At 41.0% G+C, this 21,453-nt stretch overlaps 1 protein-coding gene across 1 annotated transcript; it reads right to left on the minus strand.

The window, feature by feature from the left end:
* Nucleotides 1–487: 487 nt before the first annotated feature.
* polh (polymerase (DNA directed), eta) lies at nt 488–17,980 on the minus strand. Its single transcript, XM_082153770.1, has 10 exons — nt 17,748–17,980; nt 16,468–16,602; nt 14,438–14,652; nt 11,510–11,670; nt 8,681–8,784; nt 8,470–8,589; nt 6,306–6,429; nt 6,169–6,234; nt 4,502–4,674; nt 488–1,453 (listed from the first exon to the last, which is right to left on the minus strand). The coding sequence occupies exons 1-10, from the start codon at nt 17,882–17,884 to the stop codon at nt 595–597; spliced, it is 2,094 nt and encodes a 697-aa protein (XP_082009896.1). The 5' UTR covers nt 17,885–17,980; the 3' UTR covers nt 488–594.
* Between the last annotated feature and the right edge of the window lie 3,473 nt (nt 17,981–21,453).

A 21,453-nucleotide genomic window follows, 5' to 3' on the forward strand; every position in this document is an offset into this window, starting at 1 on the left:
GGGGTGTAGAGTAGACGCACGATAGGCGAAAAAAAAAAAATGTTTGTTTATTAGTGAGTGTGGAGAAGACGCGTTCAGCCGTGATCCACGGACGTAACCTTTAAGAGTATGCAGCGTTGGATCACTAATAGGCTTGAGACGCGTCTGCTCAACAGTCCGCGTTGTAACTATGAGGTTTGAGCAGTAACATTAGTGCTTCTCAGTGAGGAAAAGTAGAAAATGTTCGTTGTAAGCGAGTTTAAAGAGAAAATCAAGAATTATAAATCAAATCGATAGAGCTCCAAAAACAACAACGCATTCAGACGCAACGCATGATAATAACAGGACAAGACATTACTCACCGTGTTTGTTAACCTTTAGTGGAAAGGAGCTTCCAAATGTTGTTCATGTTATTATGACCCCTTAAATAAATCGCAGCTGTTTTAATATGCAATCATGACTTAGTGTCCCGATGTTTAGTGGAAAGAAATGGCTTTTGAACATAATATTCTGTACAACAACTTGTTTATTATTTACATTAAAACACGAAACATTTGTAAAATCACAAATATTTCTAATCAAAACCTGCTCGTATGAAAAGTGCTGTTGAATATCTCACGTCTTCTTAAAGAAGGAGTCCAATGTGCCGGAGTTTCCCAGCACTCGGGCTCTCTTGGCCTTCGGGCCGCTCTGGATCCGTGTTTTGCTCTTCCCATGGGACAACAGAGGAGCTCCGGCGGGAACGGGACCGTCACTGGAGGCCGAGGAGCTGAAGGATTTCTGCAAGTCCAGAGCGAAGTGATAATCTGTGTGTTCAGGCATTTCCCAGACCAGCACCTTCTGTCCACAGCGTTCACACACCTGAAGATCCTCGGAGGAGCTCGGCTCTACACACACCTGAAGATCCTCGGAGGAGCCCGGCTCAACACACAGCTGAAGATCCTTGGAGGAGCTCGGCTCTACACACACCTGAAGATCCTCGGAGGAGCCCGGCTCAACACACACCTGAAGATCCTTGGAGGAGCTCGGCTCTACACACACCTGAAGATCCTCGGAGGAGCTTGACTCTACACATACCGGAAGATCCTCGGAGGAGCTCGGCTCTACACACACCTGAAGATCCTCGTCTTTGGTCCGCATCCGCCCGTTTCCTTCAGAGAGCCCGAGGTTTTTCTCTAGGCTCTTTCTCTGGAAGAAGGAAGAGATTCCAGAGGCTTTCTGAGACCTGCACTGGCTGGGTGTGTTTTCCACAGGAGTGTGTGACGCGTGTTCCTCCGCTCGCCGCTTGTTCCTCTCGGCTGCCTTCTCGAACAGGGACTGGATGGCCCCGGGGCTCCTGGGGGCCGGCTGTGTTTTGGGGGTTTGCGTTGAACTTGCGTCGCTGCTCAGGAAGCTGGTCATTCCTCCAGAGGAGGATGAAGTTACATCACTGAACTTACTGGCTGACAGATGAAGGCAAGTCAAGGCAGGAGACCTACGAGAAAATAATGAAGCCTTAGCAAAGTAACTCAACTGTTGTAATATATATATATATATATATATATATATATATATTAGTATATACACAGTGCATCCGGAAAGTATTCACAGTGCTTCACTTTTTCCAAGTTTTGTTATGTTATAGCCTTATTCCAAAATGGATTAAATTCATTATTTTCCTCAAAATTCTACAAACAATACCCCATTAATGACAACGTGAAAGAAGTTTTTTGAAATCTTTGCAAATTTATTAAAAATAAAAAAACTTTTTTTTTTAAATCACATGTACATAAGAATTCACAGCCTTTGCTTAATACTTTGTTGAAGCACCATTGGCACCAATTACAGCCTCAAGTCTTTCTGAGTATGATGCTACAAGCTTGGCACACCTAATTTTGGGCAGTTTCTTCCATTCTTCTTTGCAGAACCTCTCAAGCTCCATAAGGTTGGATGGGGAGCGTCGGTGCACAGCCATTTTCAGATCTCTCCAGAGATGTTCAATCGGGTTCAAGTCTGGACTCTGGCTGGGCCACTGAAGGACATTCACAGAGTTGTCCCGTAGCCACTCCTGTTATCTTGGCTGTGTGCTTAGGGTCGTTGTCCCGTTGGAAGATGAACCGTTGGCCCAGTCTGAGGTCCAGAGCGCTCTGGAGCAGGTTTTCATCACGGATGTCTCTGCACATTGCTAAATTCATCTTTCCCTCGATCCTGACTAGTCTCCCGGTTCGTGCCGCTGAAAAACATCCCCACAGCTGATGCTGCCACCAATGGATGGTATTGGCCAGGTGATGAGCGGAGCCTGGTTTCCTCCAGACATGACGCTTGCCAATCAGACCAAAGAGTTCAATCTTTGTTTCTCATGGTCTGAGAGTCCTTCAGGTGCCTATTGGCAAACTCCAGGTGGGCTGTCATGTGCTTTTACTGAGGAGTGGCTTCTGCTGATTGGTTGAGTGCAGCAGAGATTGTTGTTCTTCTGGAAGGTTCTCCTCTCTCCACAGAGAAAATCTGGAGCTCAGTCAGAGTGACCATCGGGTTCTTGGTCTCCTCCCTGTCTAAGGCCCTTCTCCCCCGATCGCTCAGTTTGCTCTAGGAAGAGTCCTGGTGGTTCCAAACTTCTTCCATTTACAGATGATTGAGAAATCTGTGCTCATTGGGACCTTCAATGCTGCAGACATTTATCTGTACCGTTCCCCAGATCTGTGCCTCGAAACAATCCTGTCTCGGAGGTCTACAGACAATTCCTCAGACTTCATGGCTTGGTTTGTGCTCTGACATGCACTGTTAACTGTGGGACCTTATATAGACAGGTGTGTGCCTTTCCACAGCATGTCCAATCAACTGAATCTACCACAGGTGGACTCCAATCAAGTTGTAGAAACATCTCAAGGATGATCAGGGGAAACAGGATTGCGTCTGAGCTCAATTTGAAATGTCATGGCAAAGGCTGTGAATACTTATGTACATGTGATTTTTTCATTTTGTTATATTTAATAAGTTTTCCAAGATTTCAAACAAACTTCTTTCACATTTGTAGAATTTTGAGGAAAATAATGACTTTAATCCATTTTGGAATAAGGCTGTAACAAAAAATTTTGGAAAAAGTGAAGCGCTGTGAATACTTTCCGGATGCACTGTATGTCTGCTATTGGCTATAATGATCAACCCTTCAAAAACATGTTGTCTTCACTGAGCGCTTGCACAGATACACACGTTTGAAAGCAGGCGTCATTCAGCGGATCCCTAATATATCCGCTTGTAGACGAATCAGCTGATAGACGCCTGCTTTCAAACGTGTGTATCTGTGAAACCGCTCAGTGAAGACAACATGTTTTTTAAGGGTTGATCATTGTAGCCAATCACAGACATGTATGTTGAGCGCATGAAAACAATGGCCAATCAGAGGCGTTTAATGCTGCGTTAACACCAAATGCAAATAGAGCGTCTGGCGCGAGTGAGTCAATGTAAAGACGTGTTTACGCGCGTCTGGAGGTCCTGCGGCGCGAATGAGGCGTTTAGCACGGCGCGGTGGATGCGAATTCGTCTAATTCATGCATTTGACGCGAATTCGCATCTGACACCCGAGTTGAAAAATCTGAACTTTGGCGTCTGTTCGTGCCGCGTTAACCAATCAGGAGCCTGCTTGCTGCTGTCACGTGGTGAAGTTAAAACAAAGCAAATCTTTTATCACATAAAAACTTGATTTCAATATACAAGACATATTAATTTTGTATTGAATGTTATTTATTCCGTATCTAAATCTAGATTATATGAATCAATATTATTCTAATGTAAAGACAACCAACATACTTAAGTGTATAAGAATATAGTGTCTGGATATTGTTGTGTGAGAAAGAAAAGAAAAAAAAAATTCACAGTACAGGTTAATTACTTTTGGAGGCTGGCTCCATTTATCATCAAAACAAAAATAAGTTACAGATTAGGTGGGCGAGGGTGATCCTCGCTCCGATGCGGGACAACAGCTCATCAATCTGAGAGCGGCCGTCATCCAGGCGCAGCTCCTGGAGCAAGTGGTGAAACTCGCTAAACTGGGTACGCCTCCGCATCGAGGGTCTGGTGGAGTACGGAGACGATGACCCCTACGCCGCTGTTCTGCTCTCCAGAGCAAATACGAGCTGTGACTCTCTCGATGAATGCTTGATCAACATCAGCCATCTTGCAAACAGACAACCGCCTAGCACTTGCCCCTCCCACAAGAAGCGGATTTCGCCTCGGACGTGCGACAATTTCGCTTCAAACGCTTGCTTTATACACGCGTCCTATTCGCCTTGGACGCGCAAATGGATTCAAAATGTTCAAGCGTCCAACTAGACGCGATAGACGTGAATTTGACTCGCTATTCGCTTTTGGTGTGAACGCAGCATAAGAATCCGCTCAACAGCGCTCAAAAGGCTACAAGGAAATGCTGGTGTCGTTATATTTTTTAAATTTCATTACCGACTTGGTACAGAAGTCTGTACTTTTGACAACTCTGCTTGTCTACATTGGTTGTTTGTTTAGCGGACGGTTCCTGTATTTCACTCACCACGCCTCCTGGTGGCTGCCTGCAGTATTGAGGCTCTTGATGATAGCAAAGCTGTCTGAGGTCATCTTGGTGGCGTCGTATCGCACAAGCGCACAGCAGCGAGAGAAACTACTGGCTCTCTTATCTCCCGCCTGCCGGACGCCCACCGTCAGCTGTTTGGCCACTCGCCCGTTCTGCAGAGAAACACAATACATTACAGCATCGCTGTCGGAGATAATCACACGCCAAACGCTAGTCCATGTTAAAACTCATTGACTTTGCTCACACAGGCCTACACTACCAGTCAAAAGTTTTAGATCGGTAAGATGATTTTAAAAGAAGTCTCTTCTGCTCAGCAAGGCTGCATTTATCTGTTTAAAAATAATAGTATTGTTAAATATTATGACAATTTAAAATGACTGTTTTATATTTTAATATAGAGTTTTCAGCATCATTACTCCTGTCTTCAGTGTCACATGATCCTTCATAAATCATTCTAATATGATAATTTGATGCTCGAGAAATGTCTTTGATGAATAAAAGTATTGAATTATTTTATTTATTTCGCAAAAAAAATTATAGTAAAAAAATTATAAATAAATATATATAACATTACTGACCCTAAACTTTTGAACAGTAGTGTATAATGTAACAAAAGCTTTAACAACTTCCCAAACCGTTGGTTTTGGTTTTTCCACCTTGTTACACTTTTGCTGTTCGGGGTCAAAAATGACCATCCAAAAAATAGCTCATAAATCTCTCATTATGCTATCAGGAGTGTCTAAAGTATCAGGGGATGAAGTTCAAACAGCCTGCAGCTTGTCTATTAAAATACATTAGGATATAAGGTTTTTTGATTAGCTCTGCCCAAAACACAGCGCAGCGCGAGCTCAGAACAATGCATTTACTCAATCACATGACCACTGAACAGCGCAGTTAGAAGTTTCCGATACAAACACAAATGTCTTTGTGATTTAAACTAGCTTAAAGCCAGATCAAACGCCGCTGATTTTGTTAAAAAAACACTGACGCGGAAAACCGGAGGAACATTGTGTGACAACAATCCAGTTACAATACTTTTCAATTCACAAATCACAAACATTTACTTAGGATTTACTTAGTAACACACTTACTTTCAACATGGTATTGTGGCAGAAATGTGGGATATTCATATCAAATGTTATTGCAATATTAATATAGACATTTATTACATATTAATTAAAGGAGTAACAAAATATATGACAAATTACAGAAACAAATGTTTACTTTTAATAAGAATAATTCTAACTCGGTAAGAATATTAAAATTTGACCCTTTAAAAATTAGGTTGTTAAAATGTATATCTGTCTCCAACTCAAGCTACTGTCAAATGTACAAACATATATTATATAACCAGAAATGTATTGATTTGACAGCCCTAAAAAAAAATTATTTAAAAGTCCATTCATTTTTTTAAAGGATTTTTAACACAACACAATACTGTGTATCATAGGTAGTATTAGTGAATGTGAATTTTACTTGGCACTTTAAACATTTTGACTCTACATGACAACTAACTGCATTAAAACAGACATTGGTGTGCTTTTAGCAGCATTTCTTTGAGCGTGGCTCGTCCAATCAGAATGGAGTTGGAACTTCTGGTTTGCTTTCTCCAACAGCATTAGTTCCTTCATCAGTAACAGACTCACCATGTCTCTGTCTTTGCCCAGTCGTTCCTCTAACTCGAGGGCGAGCTGATGAAGCCAGTGCTGAACCTGCAGACACACACACAAGAGCATGAGCATCCCGAGCAGGAACACACACACACACACACACTCAGATTCACCTGCTGTTTCGTAGCCAGAGAGGTTTTCCCAGGGAAGTTCTTGCTGCAGCCGATGGATTTGGGAAGATGTCTCGGCTTCACCGGGTCAAACTCGATCCCTCGGCACAAGTCGAACAGCCACGGCCTGAGACAAACAACATTCACACACTATTACATCAACAAATTTACACGACATTCCTTCGTTATTATTGGAAAAGGTTTTTTAGAATCGTTATATAGAGATTAAATGAGCATTAAATGAGCAAATTGTCTGAAATCTCTGCAACCAAAAATTAATTTTCGCTTACGGCTAAAACCGTTTTATATTTTTTAAAGCCTAATAAATGTTAAAATTGATTAATGGCTAAAACAGAGGGAAAAAAATTTATTTAATAGAATTTTAGAAAAGAAATTAAAAAAAATTAAAAAAAAGTTAAAAAAAAAAAAGTCTACTGTCTTTGTTGTTTCAACGTTAATTGGAGATTAAATGTGAAATTATTACAATATAAAAATATACACTCACCTAAAGGATTATTAGGAACACCATACTAATACTGTGTTTGACCCCCTTTCGCCTTCAGAACTGCCTTAATTCTACGTGGCATTGATTCAATAAGGTGCTGAAAGCATTCTTTAGAAATGTTGGCCCATATTGATAGGATAGCATCTTGCAGTTGATGGAGATTTGTGGGATGCACATCCAGGGCACGAAGCTCCCGTTCCACCACATCCCAAAGATGCTCTATTGGGTTGAGATCTGGTGACTGTGGGGGCCATTTTAGTACAGTGAACTCATTGTCATGTTCAAGAAACCAATTTGAAATGAAATCGAGCTTTGTGACATGGTGCATTATCCTGCTGGAAGTAGCCATCAGAGGATGGGTACATGGTGGTCATAAAGGGATGGACATGGTCAGAAACAATGCTCAGGTAGGCCGTGGCATTTTAAACGATGCCCAATTGGCACTAAGGGGCCTAAAGTGTGCCAAGAAAACATCCCCCACACCATTACACCACCACCACCAGGCTGCACAGTGGTAACAAGGCATGATGGATCCATGTTCTCATTCTGTTTACGCCAAATTCTGACTCTACCATCTGAATGTCTCAACAGAAATCGAGACTCATCAGACCAGGCAACATTTTTCCAGTCTTCAACTGTCCAATTTTGGTGAGCTTGTGCAAATTGTAGCCTCTTTTTCCTATTTGTAGTGGAGATGAGTGGTACCCGGTGGGGTCTTCTGCTGTTGTAGCCCATCCGCCGCAAGGTTGTGCGTGTTGTGGCTTCACAAATGCTTTGCTGCATACCTCGGTTGTAACGAGTGGTTATTTCAGTCAAAGTTGCTCTTCTATCAGCTTGAATCAGCGGCCCATTCTCCTCTGACCTCTAGCATCAACAAGGCATTTTCGCCCACAGGACTGCCGCATACTGGATGTTTTTCCCTTTTCACACCATTCTTTGTAAACCCTAGAAATGGTTGTGCGTGAAAATCCCAGTAACTGAGCAGATTGTGAAATACTCAGACCGGCCCGTCTGGCACCAACAACCATGCCACGCTCAAAATTGCTTAAATCACCATTCTTTCCCATTCTGACATTCAGTTTGGAGTTCAGGAGATTGTCTTGACCAGGACCACACCCCTAAATGCATTGAAGCAACTGCCATGTGATTGGTTGATTAGATAATTGCATTAATGAGAAATTGAACAGGTGTTCCTAATAATCCTTTAGGTGAGTGTATATAAAAACCTTTAATGTTAGGTGCAATGAATCGTGATGACAGAAAATTTTGCGATTAATTAGTTAATATTTTAGTTAAGTGACAACACTAGTTTTGATATGAAACTGTCTCAGCTTTTGAATTCTGTCAATTTTATCACAGAATTAAAACAACAGATGTCATTTTTATGCTCCTTAATATTTGTTTGCATGAGTGTTGATTATTAAGAAATTAAAAATTAAATTAAAATTGAAAAAATTGGGGGGGAAAATCAATTATTAATTAAACTTAATTTTCGGTTTCAATGTTTTAAAAAAAAATAAAAGAAATAATAATTTTGGTGCATCATTAATTTCTACCCAAGTGCAATTAGAACTTTCCATGACGATTTTATTAATTTCCTTGAATTGTTCAGGCCTGAAGCTTCTTCCGATGGCATGTTTTTCTGAAAGTGCTGATTCTCACCCCGTCTTCTCTCCAAAGAGCTGCTCCAGCTGGATTTTGGAGAACTGAGTGAGATCTCCCATGTTTTCCACCCCCAGAGTCTCCGTAATGGATGTTCCCAGCTTTCCCCCCAGATTACGGCTGAAGATCAACCACACATCATCATGTTATCAGTGTGGTGGGATACAACGGAAATCATACAAGATCATAGTACATAAATAGATCTACTGACATCTTACGGATGGGAAGAGTGTTGAAGAGCTGCGGGACGGATCCCAGGGGAATCACTGTTTGGCGATTGGGCTTGTTTAAACCACAAGCTAGTTTGGCTAACACCTATGAAGTAAAAAAAAAAATGGAGGGAAAATGTGTGAACAAGTAGATCCGGATCCAATTATCATGATACGTTTTGTGTTTTAATACTTTTGAAATGAAACAAAGTCTAAGACTTCAAATTCCGTCAGTTTTATTATAAAATTCAAGCCATTTGGACGGATTGCTGAAGCCACATGTGGACCGATGACTGATTGATTTCTGAAGGATCATGTGACACTGAAGACTGGAGTAATGATGCTGAATATTCAGATTTGATCACAGGAAGAAATTACACCTATATATTCACACAGAAAACTATTATTTTAAATTGTAATAATATTGAACAATATTACAGGGTTCGTACAGACACTGTTAAAAGAAATTCTAGGATTTTCAAGGACTTTACGCACTACTTTCTTGGTTTTCGAGGACCACAATCCGAGATCTAATTTATCAAACAATATCTTTATTATCTTTTAAATTCTAAAAAAGGTAAATAGATAAATAAAAATATACTAATAAAACAAAATGGTACAAATAAAGTGCAGCACATGCAATGACTGGCAGCTTTAGCCATTGAAAGCATACTATGACAAAGATATCGCTTTCCTCTTTCAAACTGATTTATTTCCATAATTATATATGATTGGCTTGAAGAATGAAATATTTATATGAGCAATACCACACTCATAGCCATGCAAAATGCCTCGCCCTCGCTCTCTCTCTCTCTCTATATATATATAGCTGGGGTGGACTGGTGCGTTCTGACTCGAGCTGGGGCAGACTGGTGCGTTCTGACTCGAGCTGGGGCGGACTGGTGCGTTCTGACTCGAGCTGGGGCAGACTGGTGCGTTCTGACTCGAGCTGGGGCGGTTTGGTGAGTTCTGACTCGAGCTGGGGCGGACTGGTGCGTTCTGACTCGAACTGGGGCGGTTTGGTGAGTTCTGACTCGAGCTGGGGCGGACTGGTGCGTTCTGACTCGAGCTGGGGCGGTTTGGTGCGTTCTGACTCGAGCTGGGGCGGTTTGGTGAGTTCTGACTCGAGCTGGGGCGGACTGGTGCGTTCTGACTCGAGCTGGGGCGGACTGGTGCGTTCTGACTCGAGCTGGGGCGGTTTGGTGAGTTCTAGCTCGAGCTGGGGCGGACTGGTGCGTTCTGACTCGAGCTGGGGCGGTTTGGTGCGTTCTGACTCGAGCTGGGGCGGACTGGTGCGTTCTGACTCGAGCTGGGGCGGTTTGGTGAGTTCTGACTCGAGCTGGGGCGGTTTGGTGAGTTCTAGCTCGAGCTGGGGCGGACGAGGAGCGCGGACTGACTCGAGCTGGGGCGGACTGGTGCGTTCTGACTCGAGCTGGGGTGGACTGGTGAGTTCTGGCTCGAGCTGGGGCGGACGAGGAGCGCGGACTGACTCAAGCTGGGGCGGACTGGTGCGTTCTGACTCGAGCTGGGGTGGACTGGTGAGTTCTGATTCGAGCTGGGGCGGACTGGTGCGTTCTGACTCGAGCTGGGGTGGACTGGTGAGTTCTGGCTCGAGCTGGGGCGGACGAGGAGCGCGGACTGACTCAAGCTGGGGAGGACTGGTGCGTTCTGACTCGAGCTGGGGTGGACTGGTGAGTTCTGACTCGAGCTGGGGTGGACTGGTGAGTTCTGACTCGAGCTGGGGCGGACTGGTGAGTTCTGGCTCAAGCTGGGGCGGACGAGGAGCGCGGACTAACTCGAGCTGGGGCGGACAAGGAGCGCGGACTGACTCAAGCTGGGGCGGACTGGTGCGTTCTGACTCGAGCTGGGGTGGACTGGTGAGTTCTGACTCGAGCTGGGGTGGACTGGTGAGTTCTGACTCGAGCTGGGGCGGACTGGTGAGTTCTGACTCGAGCTGGGGCGGACGAGGAGCGCGGACTAACTCGAGCTGGGGCGGACGAGGAGCGCAGACTGACTCGAGCTGGGGCGGACTGGTGCGTTCTGACTCGAGCTGGGGTGGACTGGTGCGTTCTGACTCGAGCTGGGGCGGACTGGTGAGTTCTGGCTCGAGCTGGGGCGGACGAGGAGCGCGGACTGACTCGAGCTGGGGCGGACGAGGAGCGCGGGCGGATGAGGAGCGCGGACTGACTCGAGCTGGGGCGGACTGGTGCGGACTGACTCGAGCTGGGGCGGACTGGTGCGTTCTGACTCGAGCTGGGGTGGACTGGTGCGTTCTGACTCGAGCTGGGGCGGACTGGTGAGTTCTGGCTCGAGCTGGGGCGGACTGGTGTGTTCTGGCTCGAGCTGGGGCGGACTGGTGGTGCCTGTGCTCTCCCTGTGCAGAGATAGAGTCAAGAAGGCACCAAATTCGAAATTTAAGTTACATTTCGACTACATATATGAACCACTTTCAATAAAGTTCCTTTAAACACCAATTTCACATACTGTCCTTCAATAATTCAAGCCCTTTTCATAAATATGGCTGATTTCAAGGGTTTTCCAGGACTTAAATTTCAAAACGTCAAATTCAAATACTTCAAGCACCTTATACGACCCCTGATATTACTGTGTTTAAATATTATAGTATATAATGATAAATAATAAATTAACATTATGTATATAATAATGTTTCCAAACTTTTGTCCGGTACTGTATCGAAATGAACCGTATCGAGATTGTAATTGAATCAAGAGCTTGTGAATCTGTGTCAGTGATCTGAGTGCTGAGCAGATCCTCTGACTGGGAAGTTGTAAAGGATTCCTGCATGTAAATGGTTGTTTGGTGAATCCGACCTTGTTGTGCGAGATCCCGGCGGAGCAGCGGAAGCCTGTGTGTTTCTCCACCGCGGCCCTCGTCTCCTCCACGATCAGCGCGCCGAGAGCCAGACGCAGATCAGCAGTAGAGGAGGAGAGATGATCCAGCCACTGATGAAGACCTGCGGCCCGAAGCGCTTCTGCAGGAACACACAGATGATTAGGGTCTCGTTTGGGTTTTAAAGGTGCAGTCTGTAAGAATGACAGCTAGTGGTTGAAATAGGTACTGCAGTCCAAATTCAAAATATCAGAGATCGGTGTTTCCCGCCCCGCCTCCTCAGACTCGACGCTCGCACGGGTCGCCAGTTCGAGTACTAGGGGTGTGAACCGACACTGGTCTCACGGTTCGGTTCGATTATGATTATTATGTCATCGATCCGGTTCAATTCGATATCACGATGCATCACGATGCACCGCATCCTCAATTTTAAATTTTACTTCAAAAGTGATGTGTGCGCGCATGTGCTCGCCTGTTCGGGAAGTTGCAGTGACAGAAACAGTGACATTCCAGTTTAAGTTTTATGGGATTAAAGCTTGTTTATGACACTAAGAAAAGGAAAATCTGTCAAATAAATTTTGTTTTAAAGAAATGTTCATTTAAAAGCAGCGCTCATTAATCAGTGTATTATGTTACCACTAAAGATGCGCGCATCAACCGTCGCCGAGTCCGCTGTTGAAAGTGATGATCATCCATTTATAATCACGCGTAACAACACAGAATAATTGTAATTTGACCATCGGGTGCGGATCCTTAAATCAGAGAAAGTTATTGGGGCGGGTGGATGATTTGTTTTTGGCTGCGGATTCGGGTGACGGAGCTCATCCACTTACTCTAAAGCAGTCAGACTCTGCCGGGCGATAACAGCTCGGGGTGAAAACGGCTAATGTGGTTTATCAAGTCAGTGGTATTACCTCCTGCATATTCTATTTGTGCGTGACATGAGCGCACACAGCGCGTGTCTTCTGCAGGTCGAGCTTATACCACGTTGTTCATAAAAGCCGAAATGTGCCCAGATGTTGGCTTTTAAAGTAGTTGGAGCATTTTTAATTTTCTCTCACTCGCGTCTCACCTCCCTCTGCCATTGTATGCTACCGCAACAAAGCACGTACACGACAAATGACGAAAGAAAAGCGTCAGTACATTATAACCGGTTATGGTCTATTACTGAACCGATACCGAATCGTCCTCGTCTGCATCGCGATGCATCGTAGAAACGATTAATTTTGACACCCCTATCGAGCACAAGCAAAAGGAACGAGGAAATTGTCAAATGAAAATTGGAAACGTGCATAATCACAGATTAAAACAATAACAAACATTCCAGCCTGGAAACGCACATTTCAAAGTAAAATAACTGTATACGTGTTCTTCAGAGAAACGAGTGTGTGAACGCAGCATGTTTCCTCAATATCTGCAAACATATTATGGTATTTTTATGCTTTAGTAGAGGGAGAAAGTTACATACAGCACCTTTAATGATTTCGATTCTGCTTATCGATTCCAATAAGGTAAAAAAAAAAATTTTTTTTTAAACACGTAGATATCATTCACACTTAGTCTTATTGCAAAATATTTAATTGTAGCTGAATATCATGAACAAAGATCAACAGGCTAGTGAACACTTACACAAACAACTAGCCGAACTAATATAAATATCAAGCATTATTAAAAGACAGTAAACACTCTGTAATTAAAAAAGTAAAAAATTAGCAATTGCAAAAAAAGTTACAACTGAACAAAGAAACGATTGAAATAAACAGCGTTTTAAGATTTTCAGGTGTTCAGGTACACAGAAACTGTAGGTGCAGTTTATAAATAAAATATACATTACAAAAGTCAAGAACGAGTAACTAATGTTTGTGTTGTTTGATCAGTGTTATTATAGAGATGGCAGCAGGAGTATTAGTGCTGTCACTTTAAGAGCTGCACGGATCCAATACACTGATACACATGAAACAGCGCAGGAGTCGTCTCACGCTTGATTTGAATTTTTTAAAGTCATACTGAAATGCTCACAAAGGAATCGATAAGAGGAATCAAACTTTTATTTTTATAACAAGTATCCAATTCCTGACCTCAAGTTTTAGATTTTCGATTCCCAACCCTAGAGATGATAAGAGTTTTATTACTCAGCAGAAGAGAAGGTGTTTTTTTGGACGGATAAACTGCCATATGTACAGTACTGTGCAAAAGTCTTAGGCATGTTAATATCACCCATATTATATTAATTATCATATTATTAATATAAATATCAGTAATAAAACTGTACGTTTCTGCAATCAGACTCTTTCTCCTCCATCATAAACGAGTGTTTCTCAGAGCGTCAGAGGAAACACAGTAAACGCTGTCATGTTCTCTGGCGTTCAGATGCTGGTGTTCGGGAACACACTCGTGTGTGTGAGACGCTTCTGGAGGAAAACCAAATCATTCTGATCACACACTTCGACTCCGGCGTTTCAGAATCACCAAACCAACATTAGAGATGCTGTGACGCCATTGGTCCACTGGATACTCCAGTTATCCAATCACAGCTGACGCTGAGGCAAAGTCACATGAGGTTATGAGGGATTCACTCTGCATGTGTTTCCATCATAGTTTATGTGCATTTCTTCTCACTGGATAAAAAAATGTATCCACCTCAATTGGGCACATACATTAATATGAGCATTATTAGAATTTATGCGCATCTTGCCGTATCCATCCCATTTTTTATGCAATATCCCAAAATTCACATAAAAATAGGTGGATAGAAACATAGCTAATGTTCCTGCCACACAAAAAATATGCGCATCTTAGCGTTTCCATCCAGCATTTTTATTTATTTATGTGATATCCCAACCTTTGCATCAAAATAGGTGTATGGGAAGCATAAGGATTAGGTTTTGCTGTGATTCTCAAACGCGCACCTTTATCCTCGCCGGGATCATCGGTGTGTATCCGAGGAAAGCCTTGAACGTGCGTGTTGCTCAGCAGCTGCGGTGTGATGTCCCGAACGCCCGTGTGCTTCAGGCGCTCCTGAACGCTGGCCGTCAGGTCCATGTACGCCTCGTCAATACTCGCTCTCTCGATGACAGCGAAGCGGGACATCACCTCGATCACCTCCACACTCGCCTCCCTGTAACTGACACACACACACACACACACACACAATAACTCGTTAACAAAAATCATAGTAGGGCTAGTCATAAACCCAAGACATTAAAGGTGCAGTGTGTAGGAGGATCTGTTGACACAAATGCAATATCATAAACATAACTATGTGTTCAGTGGTGTATAAAGACCTTACATAATGAAGCGTTATGTGTTTATTAGCTTAGAATGAGGCGTTTCTCTCTACACACACCGCGGGTCCGCTTACATCGGCATGTTTCTACGGTGGCCCTGAACGGACAAACGCGTTTCGTCACTATATTGTTCTTCGTGTAAAGAAGCTTCAGCTAAAGTCAGCGAATAAAACACTGACACAATGATGAACAGGTGACAATAATATTCACAACAACTAGGGATGCACCGATCCACATTTTTTCACTTCCGATCCGATCCCGATACCTGAATTTGGATATCGGCCGATACCGATACTATTCCGATACCAGAGCTGTGTTTGCTTTAATATTATTATTATCATTATTGTTTATTTTATATGATGCTGAAATAAACTCCTCTCAACAGGCAAGTATGATATGTAGGCCTACATATTTATGCATGTATGGTAAGTATAAGGTCAGAAAAGGAAGTCAGAAAAACAGTAAATCCTGTTAACAGGAAAAATCCCATTCTGAAAACAAATATGCAACTGTAGGTCATGTCAATATTTATTACATTCCCAAAATGTCAAATATTGAGTCTTGAAATATAAGAAAAGTGCAAGTGTAAACATCTTACACACACACACACACACACACACACACACACACTATCTAAAGGGTGATCCTCGCTCCGATGCTGTAACTCTCTCGATGAATGCTCGATCAACATCAGCCATGTGCAAACAGACAAGCGGATTTCGCCTCAGACGCGCGTCAATTTCGCTTCAAACTTTTGCTTTTTACGAGCGTCAATTTCGCTCTGGGCGCGCGAATGGATTCAAAATATTCAAGCGTCCAACTAGACGCGGCAGACGCGAATTTGACGCGCTATTCGCGTTTGGTGTGAACGCACAGTAACGTGGTGCTTTTTTAAATGTTTGATTGCATTCGTTGTGTTGTACGACGCGAGGGAGCTTCAACGAGCTCTGAATTACGGCTTTGCAAACATTGCATTTTGCTGTCTTGCTCTGCGGTGTTTCCAGTGTGAAGTATTTCCACACAGCGGCCGCAAACTGCGGAATGGATTTCCTGAGCGGTGGCGTGTCTCATAACTCTGTGTCTCATTGAGCCGCGCCTCCGTTCAGGAAATCCATTCCGCAGTTTGCAGCCAGCTAGCAGACTAGCCGGCGGGAATCACTTTTGGAGTCATTTCAGCAGACAACGTTAAAGCGCAGACATGACTCAAGGATATCGGATATCTCCGCAGGTTGGATCGGGAAAATCCGATACGTGAATTACGCTGGTATCGGTCCCGATACCGATACTGGATCGGATCGGCCCCATCCCTAACAACAACATATCATTTCACTGAATAATTAATTAAACCTAATTTCTTAATTTATCTTTGCAAAGAAACATCGTTGTTTAAATGGCTACTCTCTGCTGTCTCAGACGACGACATCACTTCCTGTCGGCCACCGTAACTTCTGTTGGGTGCAGTTCGCAACCTCACCACTAGATGCCGCTAAAAATCCCACACTGCACCTTTAAATCAGAAACATCCACTGTAAATGGTAACAGGGTGAAACCAGCATGAATAGAAAGAGTCCTTTTCTAACTTGTAGTGTTTTTATAATGTGCCGTTTCTCCATTAGGACCGAACAGCATAACAGGAAGAAATGTGCACTTACTGAGTGAGATCCGCCTTCCCGTGGGACTCTCGGACTCGGGCCACCTGTAGATCCGGGCACAGGGTCCTAGCATCATCGGCCCACATGTTCCTGGTGACACCGTGAGCCCGGGCTTCATAACTCACCGCTATAATGCTAATGACACACATCACTGGGGTCTAAATTACCATGAAATCAAAGATGACAATTCTAATCATTCACATCATTATTGTTTTAATAATCTTGAATCAGAATTCAAGTTCATCTTGCAGCATCTCTCCTCTTCTCTGATGACGAGGGCGGGGCTATAACCTGTCACTCACATGAGATGAGCCAATAGCAAACCACAACCATCCAATCAATTCCTCACAGACACAATCAAGCCCCGCCCACATTTGTTCTTGTTCCAGAAGCGTTTCACTCGATATACGACACAATAGAGGAGAAAAGACTAGAGCAACTTCCATTTCATTCTTTAAGGGGTGAATTTCAGGACATATTCAGCTTAGTCTGTGGCACTTTACTGTATTTCAGTGTAATATAGAAATAATAGCAGTGTAACGAGACCCTCATGTCACGATTCGATACACATCACGATACTGAACTCACGACACGATATTATTGCGATACTCCAAGACATGATAAAAGGTTAACAAAAAATGACCTGTTGATTAAAATGCAAAATTTGATATTACATTGTGTGTGTAAATGAATAGACTTGGACTTGTTGCTGAAACTCAACACACAGGACAATAGAGACACCAGAATAACAATATTCATAATTCTGAAGCTGGAAATACTGAATTATTGTAGACGAATATACTTTCACTCTGTCACTGACTAGATCCTATTTAAAATAATATTGGCCACTTTTTACTGGTAACATCAGACATTTGGCATTATCAGGACACACTAATATTCCCCCATTGCATTATTATACATTATATTCAACATTATAGTTTAATGTAGTACTGACACTAAAACTCTGAAAACTTCAATTTTTTTCTCAGAAAGTAGCCTAATTTTTATTTTGGGTGAACTATCACAAAACATATTGTCACTATCCACGATATATATTGATGCATTTTTGTATTGCGATATATTGTTACAGTCCTAAGAAATAATATTAGAGAAAAAAAGTAGTTATCGCATCGCACAAACATAAACATACAGTCAACATCAGAACACTACGGTTAATAGACTTCAAAATTATATTATATTTACGGCAACATATATGTCCGGGTATTGACAGTAAATGTGTGACTATATTAAGAGTGACAGAATGAAGAGTAAAGTCTCACCCTCCGCCTTTCCATGTCTTGTATTGCGCTACAACACACGGCTTGTTTTTAAGCTCGGGATTGAGTCTTTGCTCCACTTGTACATAGAAACAATCCATGTCCACCAGCGCGATCACTCTTTCCTTCCCAAAATCCATCAGCACGATAAAAATCACTTATGAAATTATGACTTATGAAATACTTATGAAACTCTGAACTGCGCGCTCTTCTTCTTCTGTGTTTCCTGTTGAGTCACAGCGCTGAGTCTGCGCACTGCCATCTAGCGGATTACAGCGCAATGACATTGGTGTCTTTCTAACATAAATAATACGAATATTCAACATCAAAAGCTAATAAAAATAAAGACATTGAAAAATAAAACTAATTTGTATTACCAGATTTATTATATTATTAATCACGCATGAGTAGATTCACATAGATTGAAACTTCTGAATTTCTGTTATGTTCGTTGTAGCCTTAATAGTTTGTGTAATAATTTCTATGTTGAATCCCAAAAATATATATTTCTAAAGTTATTTTGTTTTGTCTATTCAATGATTTTATCACCCTACACAATAATGACTTTAAATCATCTTTTATGGGCCAAAATTGATGTGTGATTGTTACGACCCGGCTCAAAGTCATGACATACAGAGGACAATTCACATGACGGAGGAAATATATGTTTATTTAAAGTTAAACAAATAATGTCTAGGGTCAAAACATAAGGTAATAATAGTAGATCGAAAACTCTTGTTTTTTATTGATGGAATACTGCAGTTTATTTCAGTGTTATCTTAGTATCGTTGCAAAACCACTATATTTTTTATTAATATTTTGAATATTTAAATATTTTCCATTTTCATTTTAATGTCAGTTAAAGTTTTAGTAATTTTGTTGTTTTTCATTTTCTTAATAATTGTATATATAGCTTTTATTAATTTTATTTTAGTTTTAGTTATTTTAGTACATCGAGTTAAACCAAATTAAAATGAGAAATGTTGCTTTGACATCTATAGCTAAAATAAGGTACGTGTTTTATTTTATTTCAGTTATTTATTATGTTTTTAGTTTCAGATTTAGTTATTAGTTCAAGTTTTAGTAATTTAGTTGTGTTTTTGTTTTTAATAGGTATATATCTCAATAGTTTTATTGTTATTTTTTAGTTTTAGTTATTTTAGTTCAAGTTCAGCCACATTAAAATGACAAATGTTGCTTTGGCATCTTTGCTATTACCATATTAGTGTTATTGTTTATTTTATTTATTTATGTTTTTTCCTTCTCATGTTCTCATGTCATATGTGTGTATGTTTGCAAGAGCTTCTGTAAAAACCACAACAAATTCCTCGTGAGTTTGGGCACACTTGCCGAATAAAGCTTGAAATACACTAGATTGGCTTGAGAAAGCCGGACCAAAGAGTTTGGAAAAATTTTAAGTTTAAAGTAGTATTTTGTTTTATTTCAGGTATTTTATTTCAAATCATTTGTCATGGTTTTAGTTTCATATTTAGTTAAAAAAAATTAAATAAAAATGCAATACATTGTTTTTGTTATTGAGCTTGATAAAGGTAAGAAAGTGATATTTGAAGGTACTTTTCTCAAAAGAAAGGCAGACTGCCACATGCAGTGCCTCATTTGGATGTGCTTGAAGTCTTGGAGCTCGACTTCCCTACATTTCTCCTACAAATGGGCCTTGAGCTTGTTTGGAGGTTCTAGCAGGGGAGTGCAGCTACTTCTATACCAACCGATGCTCGTCCGCCGGGGAACTCGTCCTCTTCAACCGAGCGCGGGGCTTCGGGAGGGACACACATGGAGCGGTGAGGGAGGAAGGGGACACCCGCCTAGCCAGCCAGATCAGCCGAATCAACACTAGCGATCAATGGGGTGACAGATGTCGCAGCCAGATCGCCCTCACATCCAAGTATAACAGTATGCGCGCTGGGTATATATAGGGCAGATACGACCCGTGTTTCTCTACAACGGCGACTTATTATTCAAGTGCGATTTTTCACGCTGGATATACTCGCGCGATCCAATATAGATGTAATGAACACGATAAGGACACACATTCTACGTTTATTCGTTAATTATACTATTTTAAAATTAAAACATTCGGTATTTCCCACAATGCTTCGCTGCTATGCAGCCGCTATTGGTGTACGTCATGATTACGTCATGATTACTAAGCGCTGCTATTGGCGTACGTAATGTTTACGTCACGATTACTAAGCAGATAGGTGGACAAAGATTTAGTTTCTAAATAACTATATACTCCTAACTAGCCTTACTAACCTAGCTATATTCCTAACTAGCTATAAAAAATGTGATAGATTCCTGAAATAATATGAAAGATTTTCAGGTTCAGGTTTCCAGCTTTCTGTCATATATTGCTTTTTGTTTAGTTTTTTTGTTCGGATTATCTATCTCTTGATAGTTGTTTCCCTATAAAAATGTAGGGTACTTAATATTTTATTTTCTCCTTATCCTTTTTCTTTTATTTGTCCTCTTCATTTGTATATAAGTGATTATCTGACTTGGCATACAAATGTTTTTTTTTTTTGTTTTTTTTTTTACTCTTATGTTCTCCTGAATGTGTTTGTATATTTGCATCTGTTTCTTAAATGAATAATAAAAAATAATTATATATATATATATATATATATATATATATATATATATATATATATATAAAGATTTAGTTTCTTTTATAGTTCTTATGTAGGTAATATTTGTTTTTCCCCAGTTTCAAAGACTGTGTCTTTGCCTTATATATTTACTCATATTGGAATCGTTTGACAGACAATATTGTGTGGAAACAGGTTTGGCTTATACCTTACCAATATTTAATTACAAAGAAAGTTAAGGAGGTATCATTCAAAATTATACATAGAATTTACCCAGTGAAACGTTACTTTGTAAAATAAGATGATATTGATTTGAATTGCACTTTTTGTGACAGTTGCCCTGAAACTGTGGTTCATTTATTCTGGCACTGCCCATATAAGACCGTTTTGGCAAAATGTTTGTGATTTGATCACAAAGAACAATAATGGCCAATTTGTGTTGTTTTGGAAACATTTATTATTTGGTCTTTTGGAGAATTGTAGTGACAAGCACAGTCAGATTTATATAATAAATTGTATGATTTTAATGGCAGTAATGTTCACAAGTTTTCCTGTAAAAAACAACAACCCTTTATTTACATCATTCAAGAAAGAAATGAAACTTTATATTGACGATTTTCTATGAAGCAAAAAGCAGAAAACTTAGAAAATGTGTAAATGTTCTTATTTGTAAATATTTGTAAATAGCCTGTCTTTATGTAAATTTAAGCCCTAGTGTGCAACCATATGTTACATTTATGTTGTATTTTCTTGTATACTCTCATGTTTGTAGCAAACCCTTTTTTGTTGTTGTTAATAAAAAAAAAATGTAGTTTCCGTGAAGTTGGTTTAAAAAATAAGGAATTTGTGCACATATTTTAGCATGCGTCAATTTTTTAAATAACTTCACGGAAACTAAATATTTTATTTTAGATAGTTAAAATTGTATTTTGAAGAGTCACAATTATAAGTTGACCAGTCATATAGTCCATAAGGCATAAAGTTATAAAACGGCTTGTGATAGTAGCCTACTATTTCATGTCATAAACTAGCATGACGTAGCTTTTTTCTCTCTCTCTCTCTCTCTCTCTCTCTCTCTCTCTCTCTCTCTCTCGCTTTACTTT

This window comes from Leuciscus leuciscus, assembly GCF_965113295.1.
Source record: "Leuciscus leuciscus genome assembly, chromosome: 22".
NCBI classification, from domain to species: Eukaryota; Metazoa; Chordata; class Actinopteri; order Cypriniformes; family Leuciscidae; genus Leuciscus; species Leuciscus leuciscus.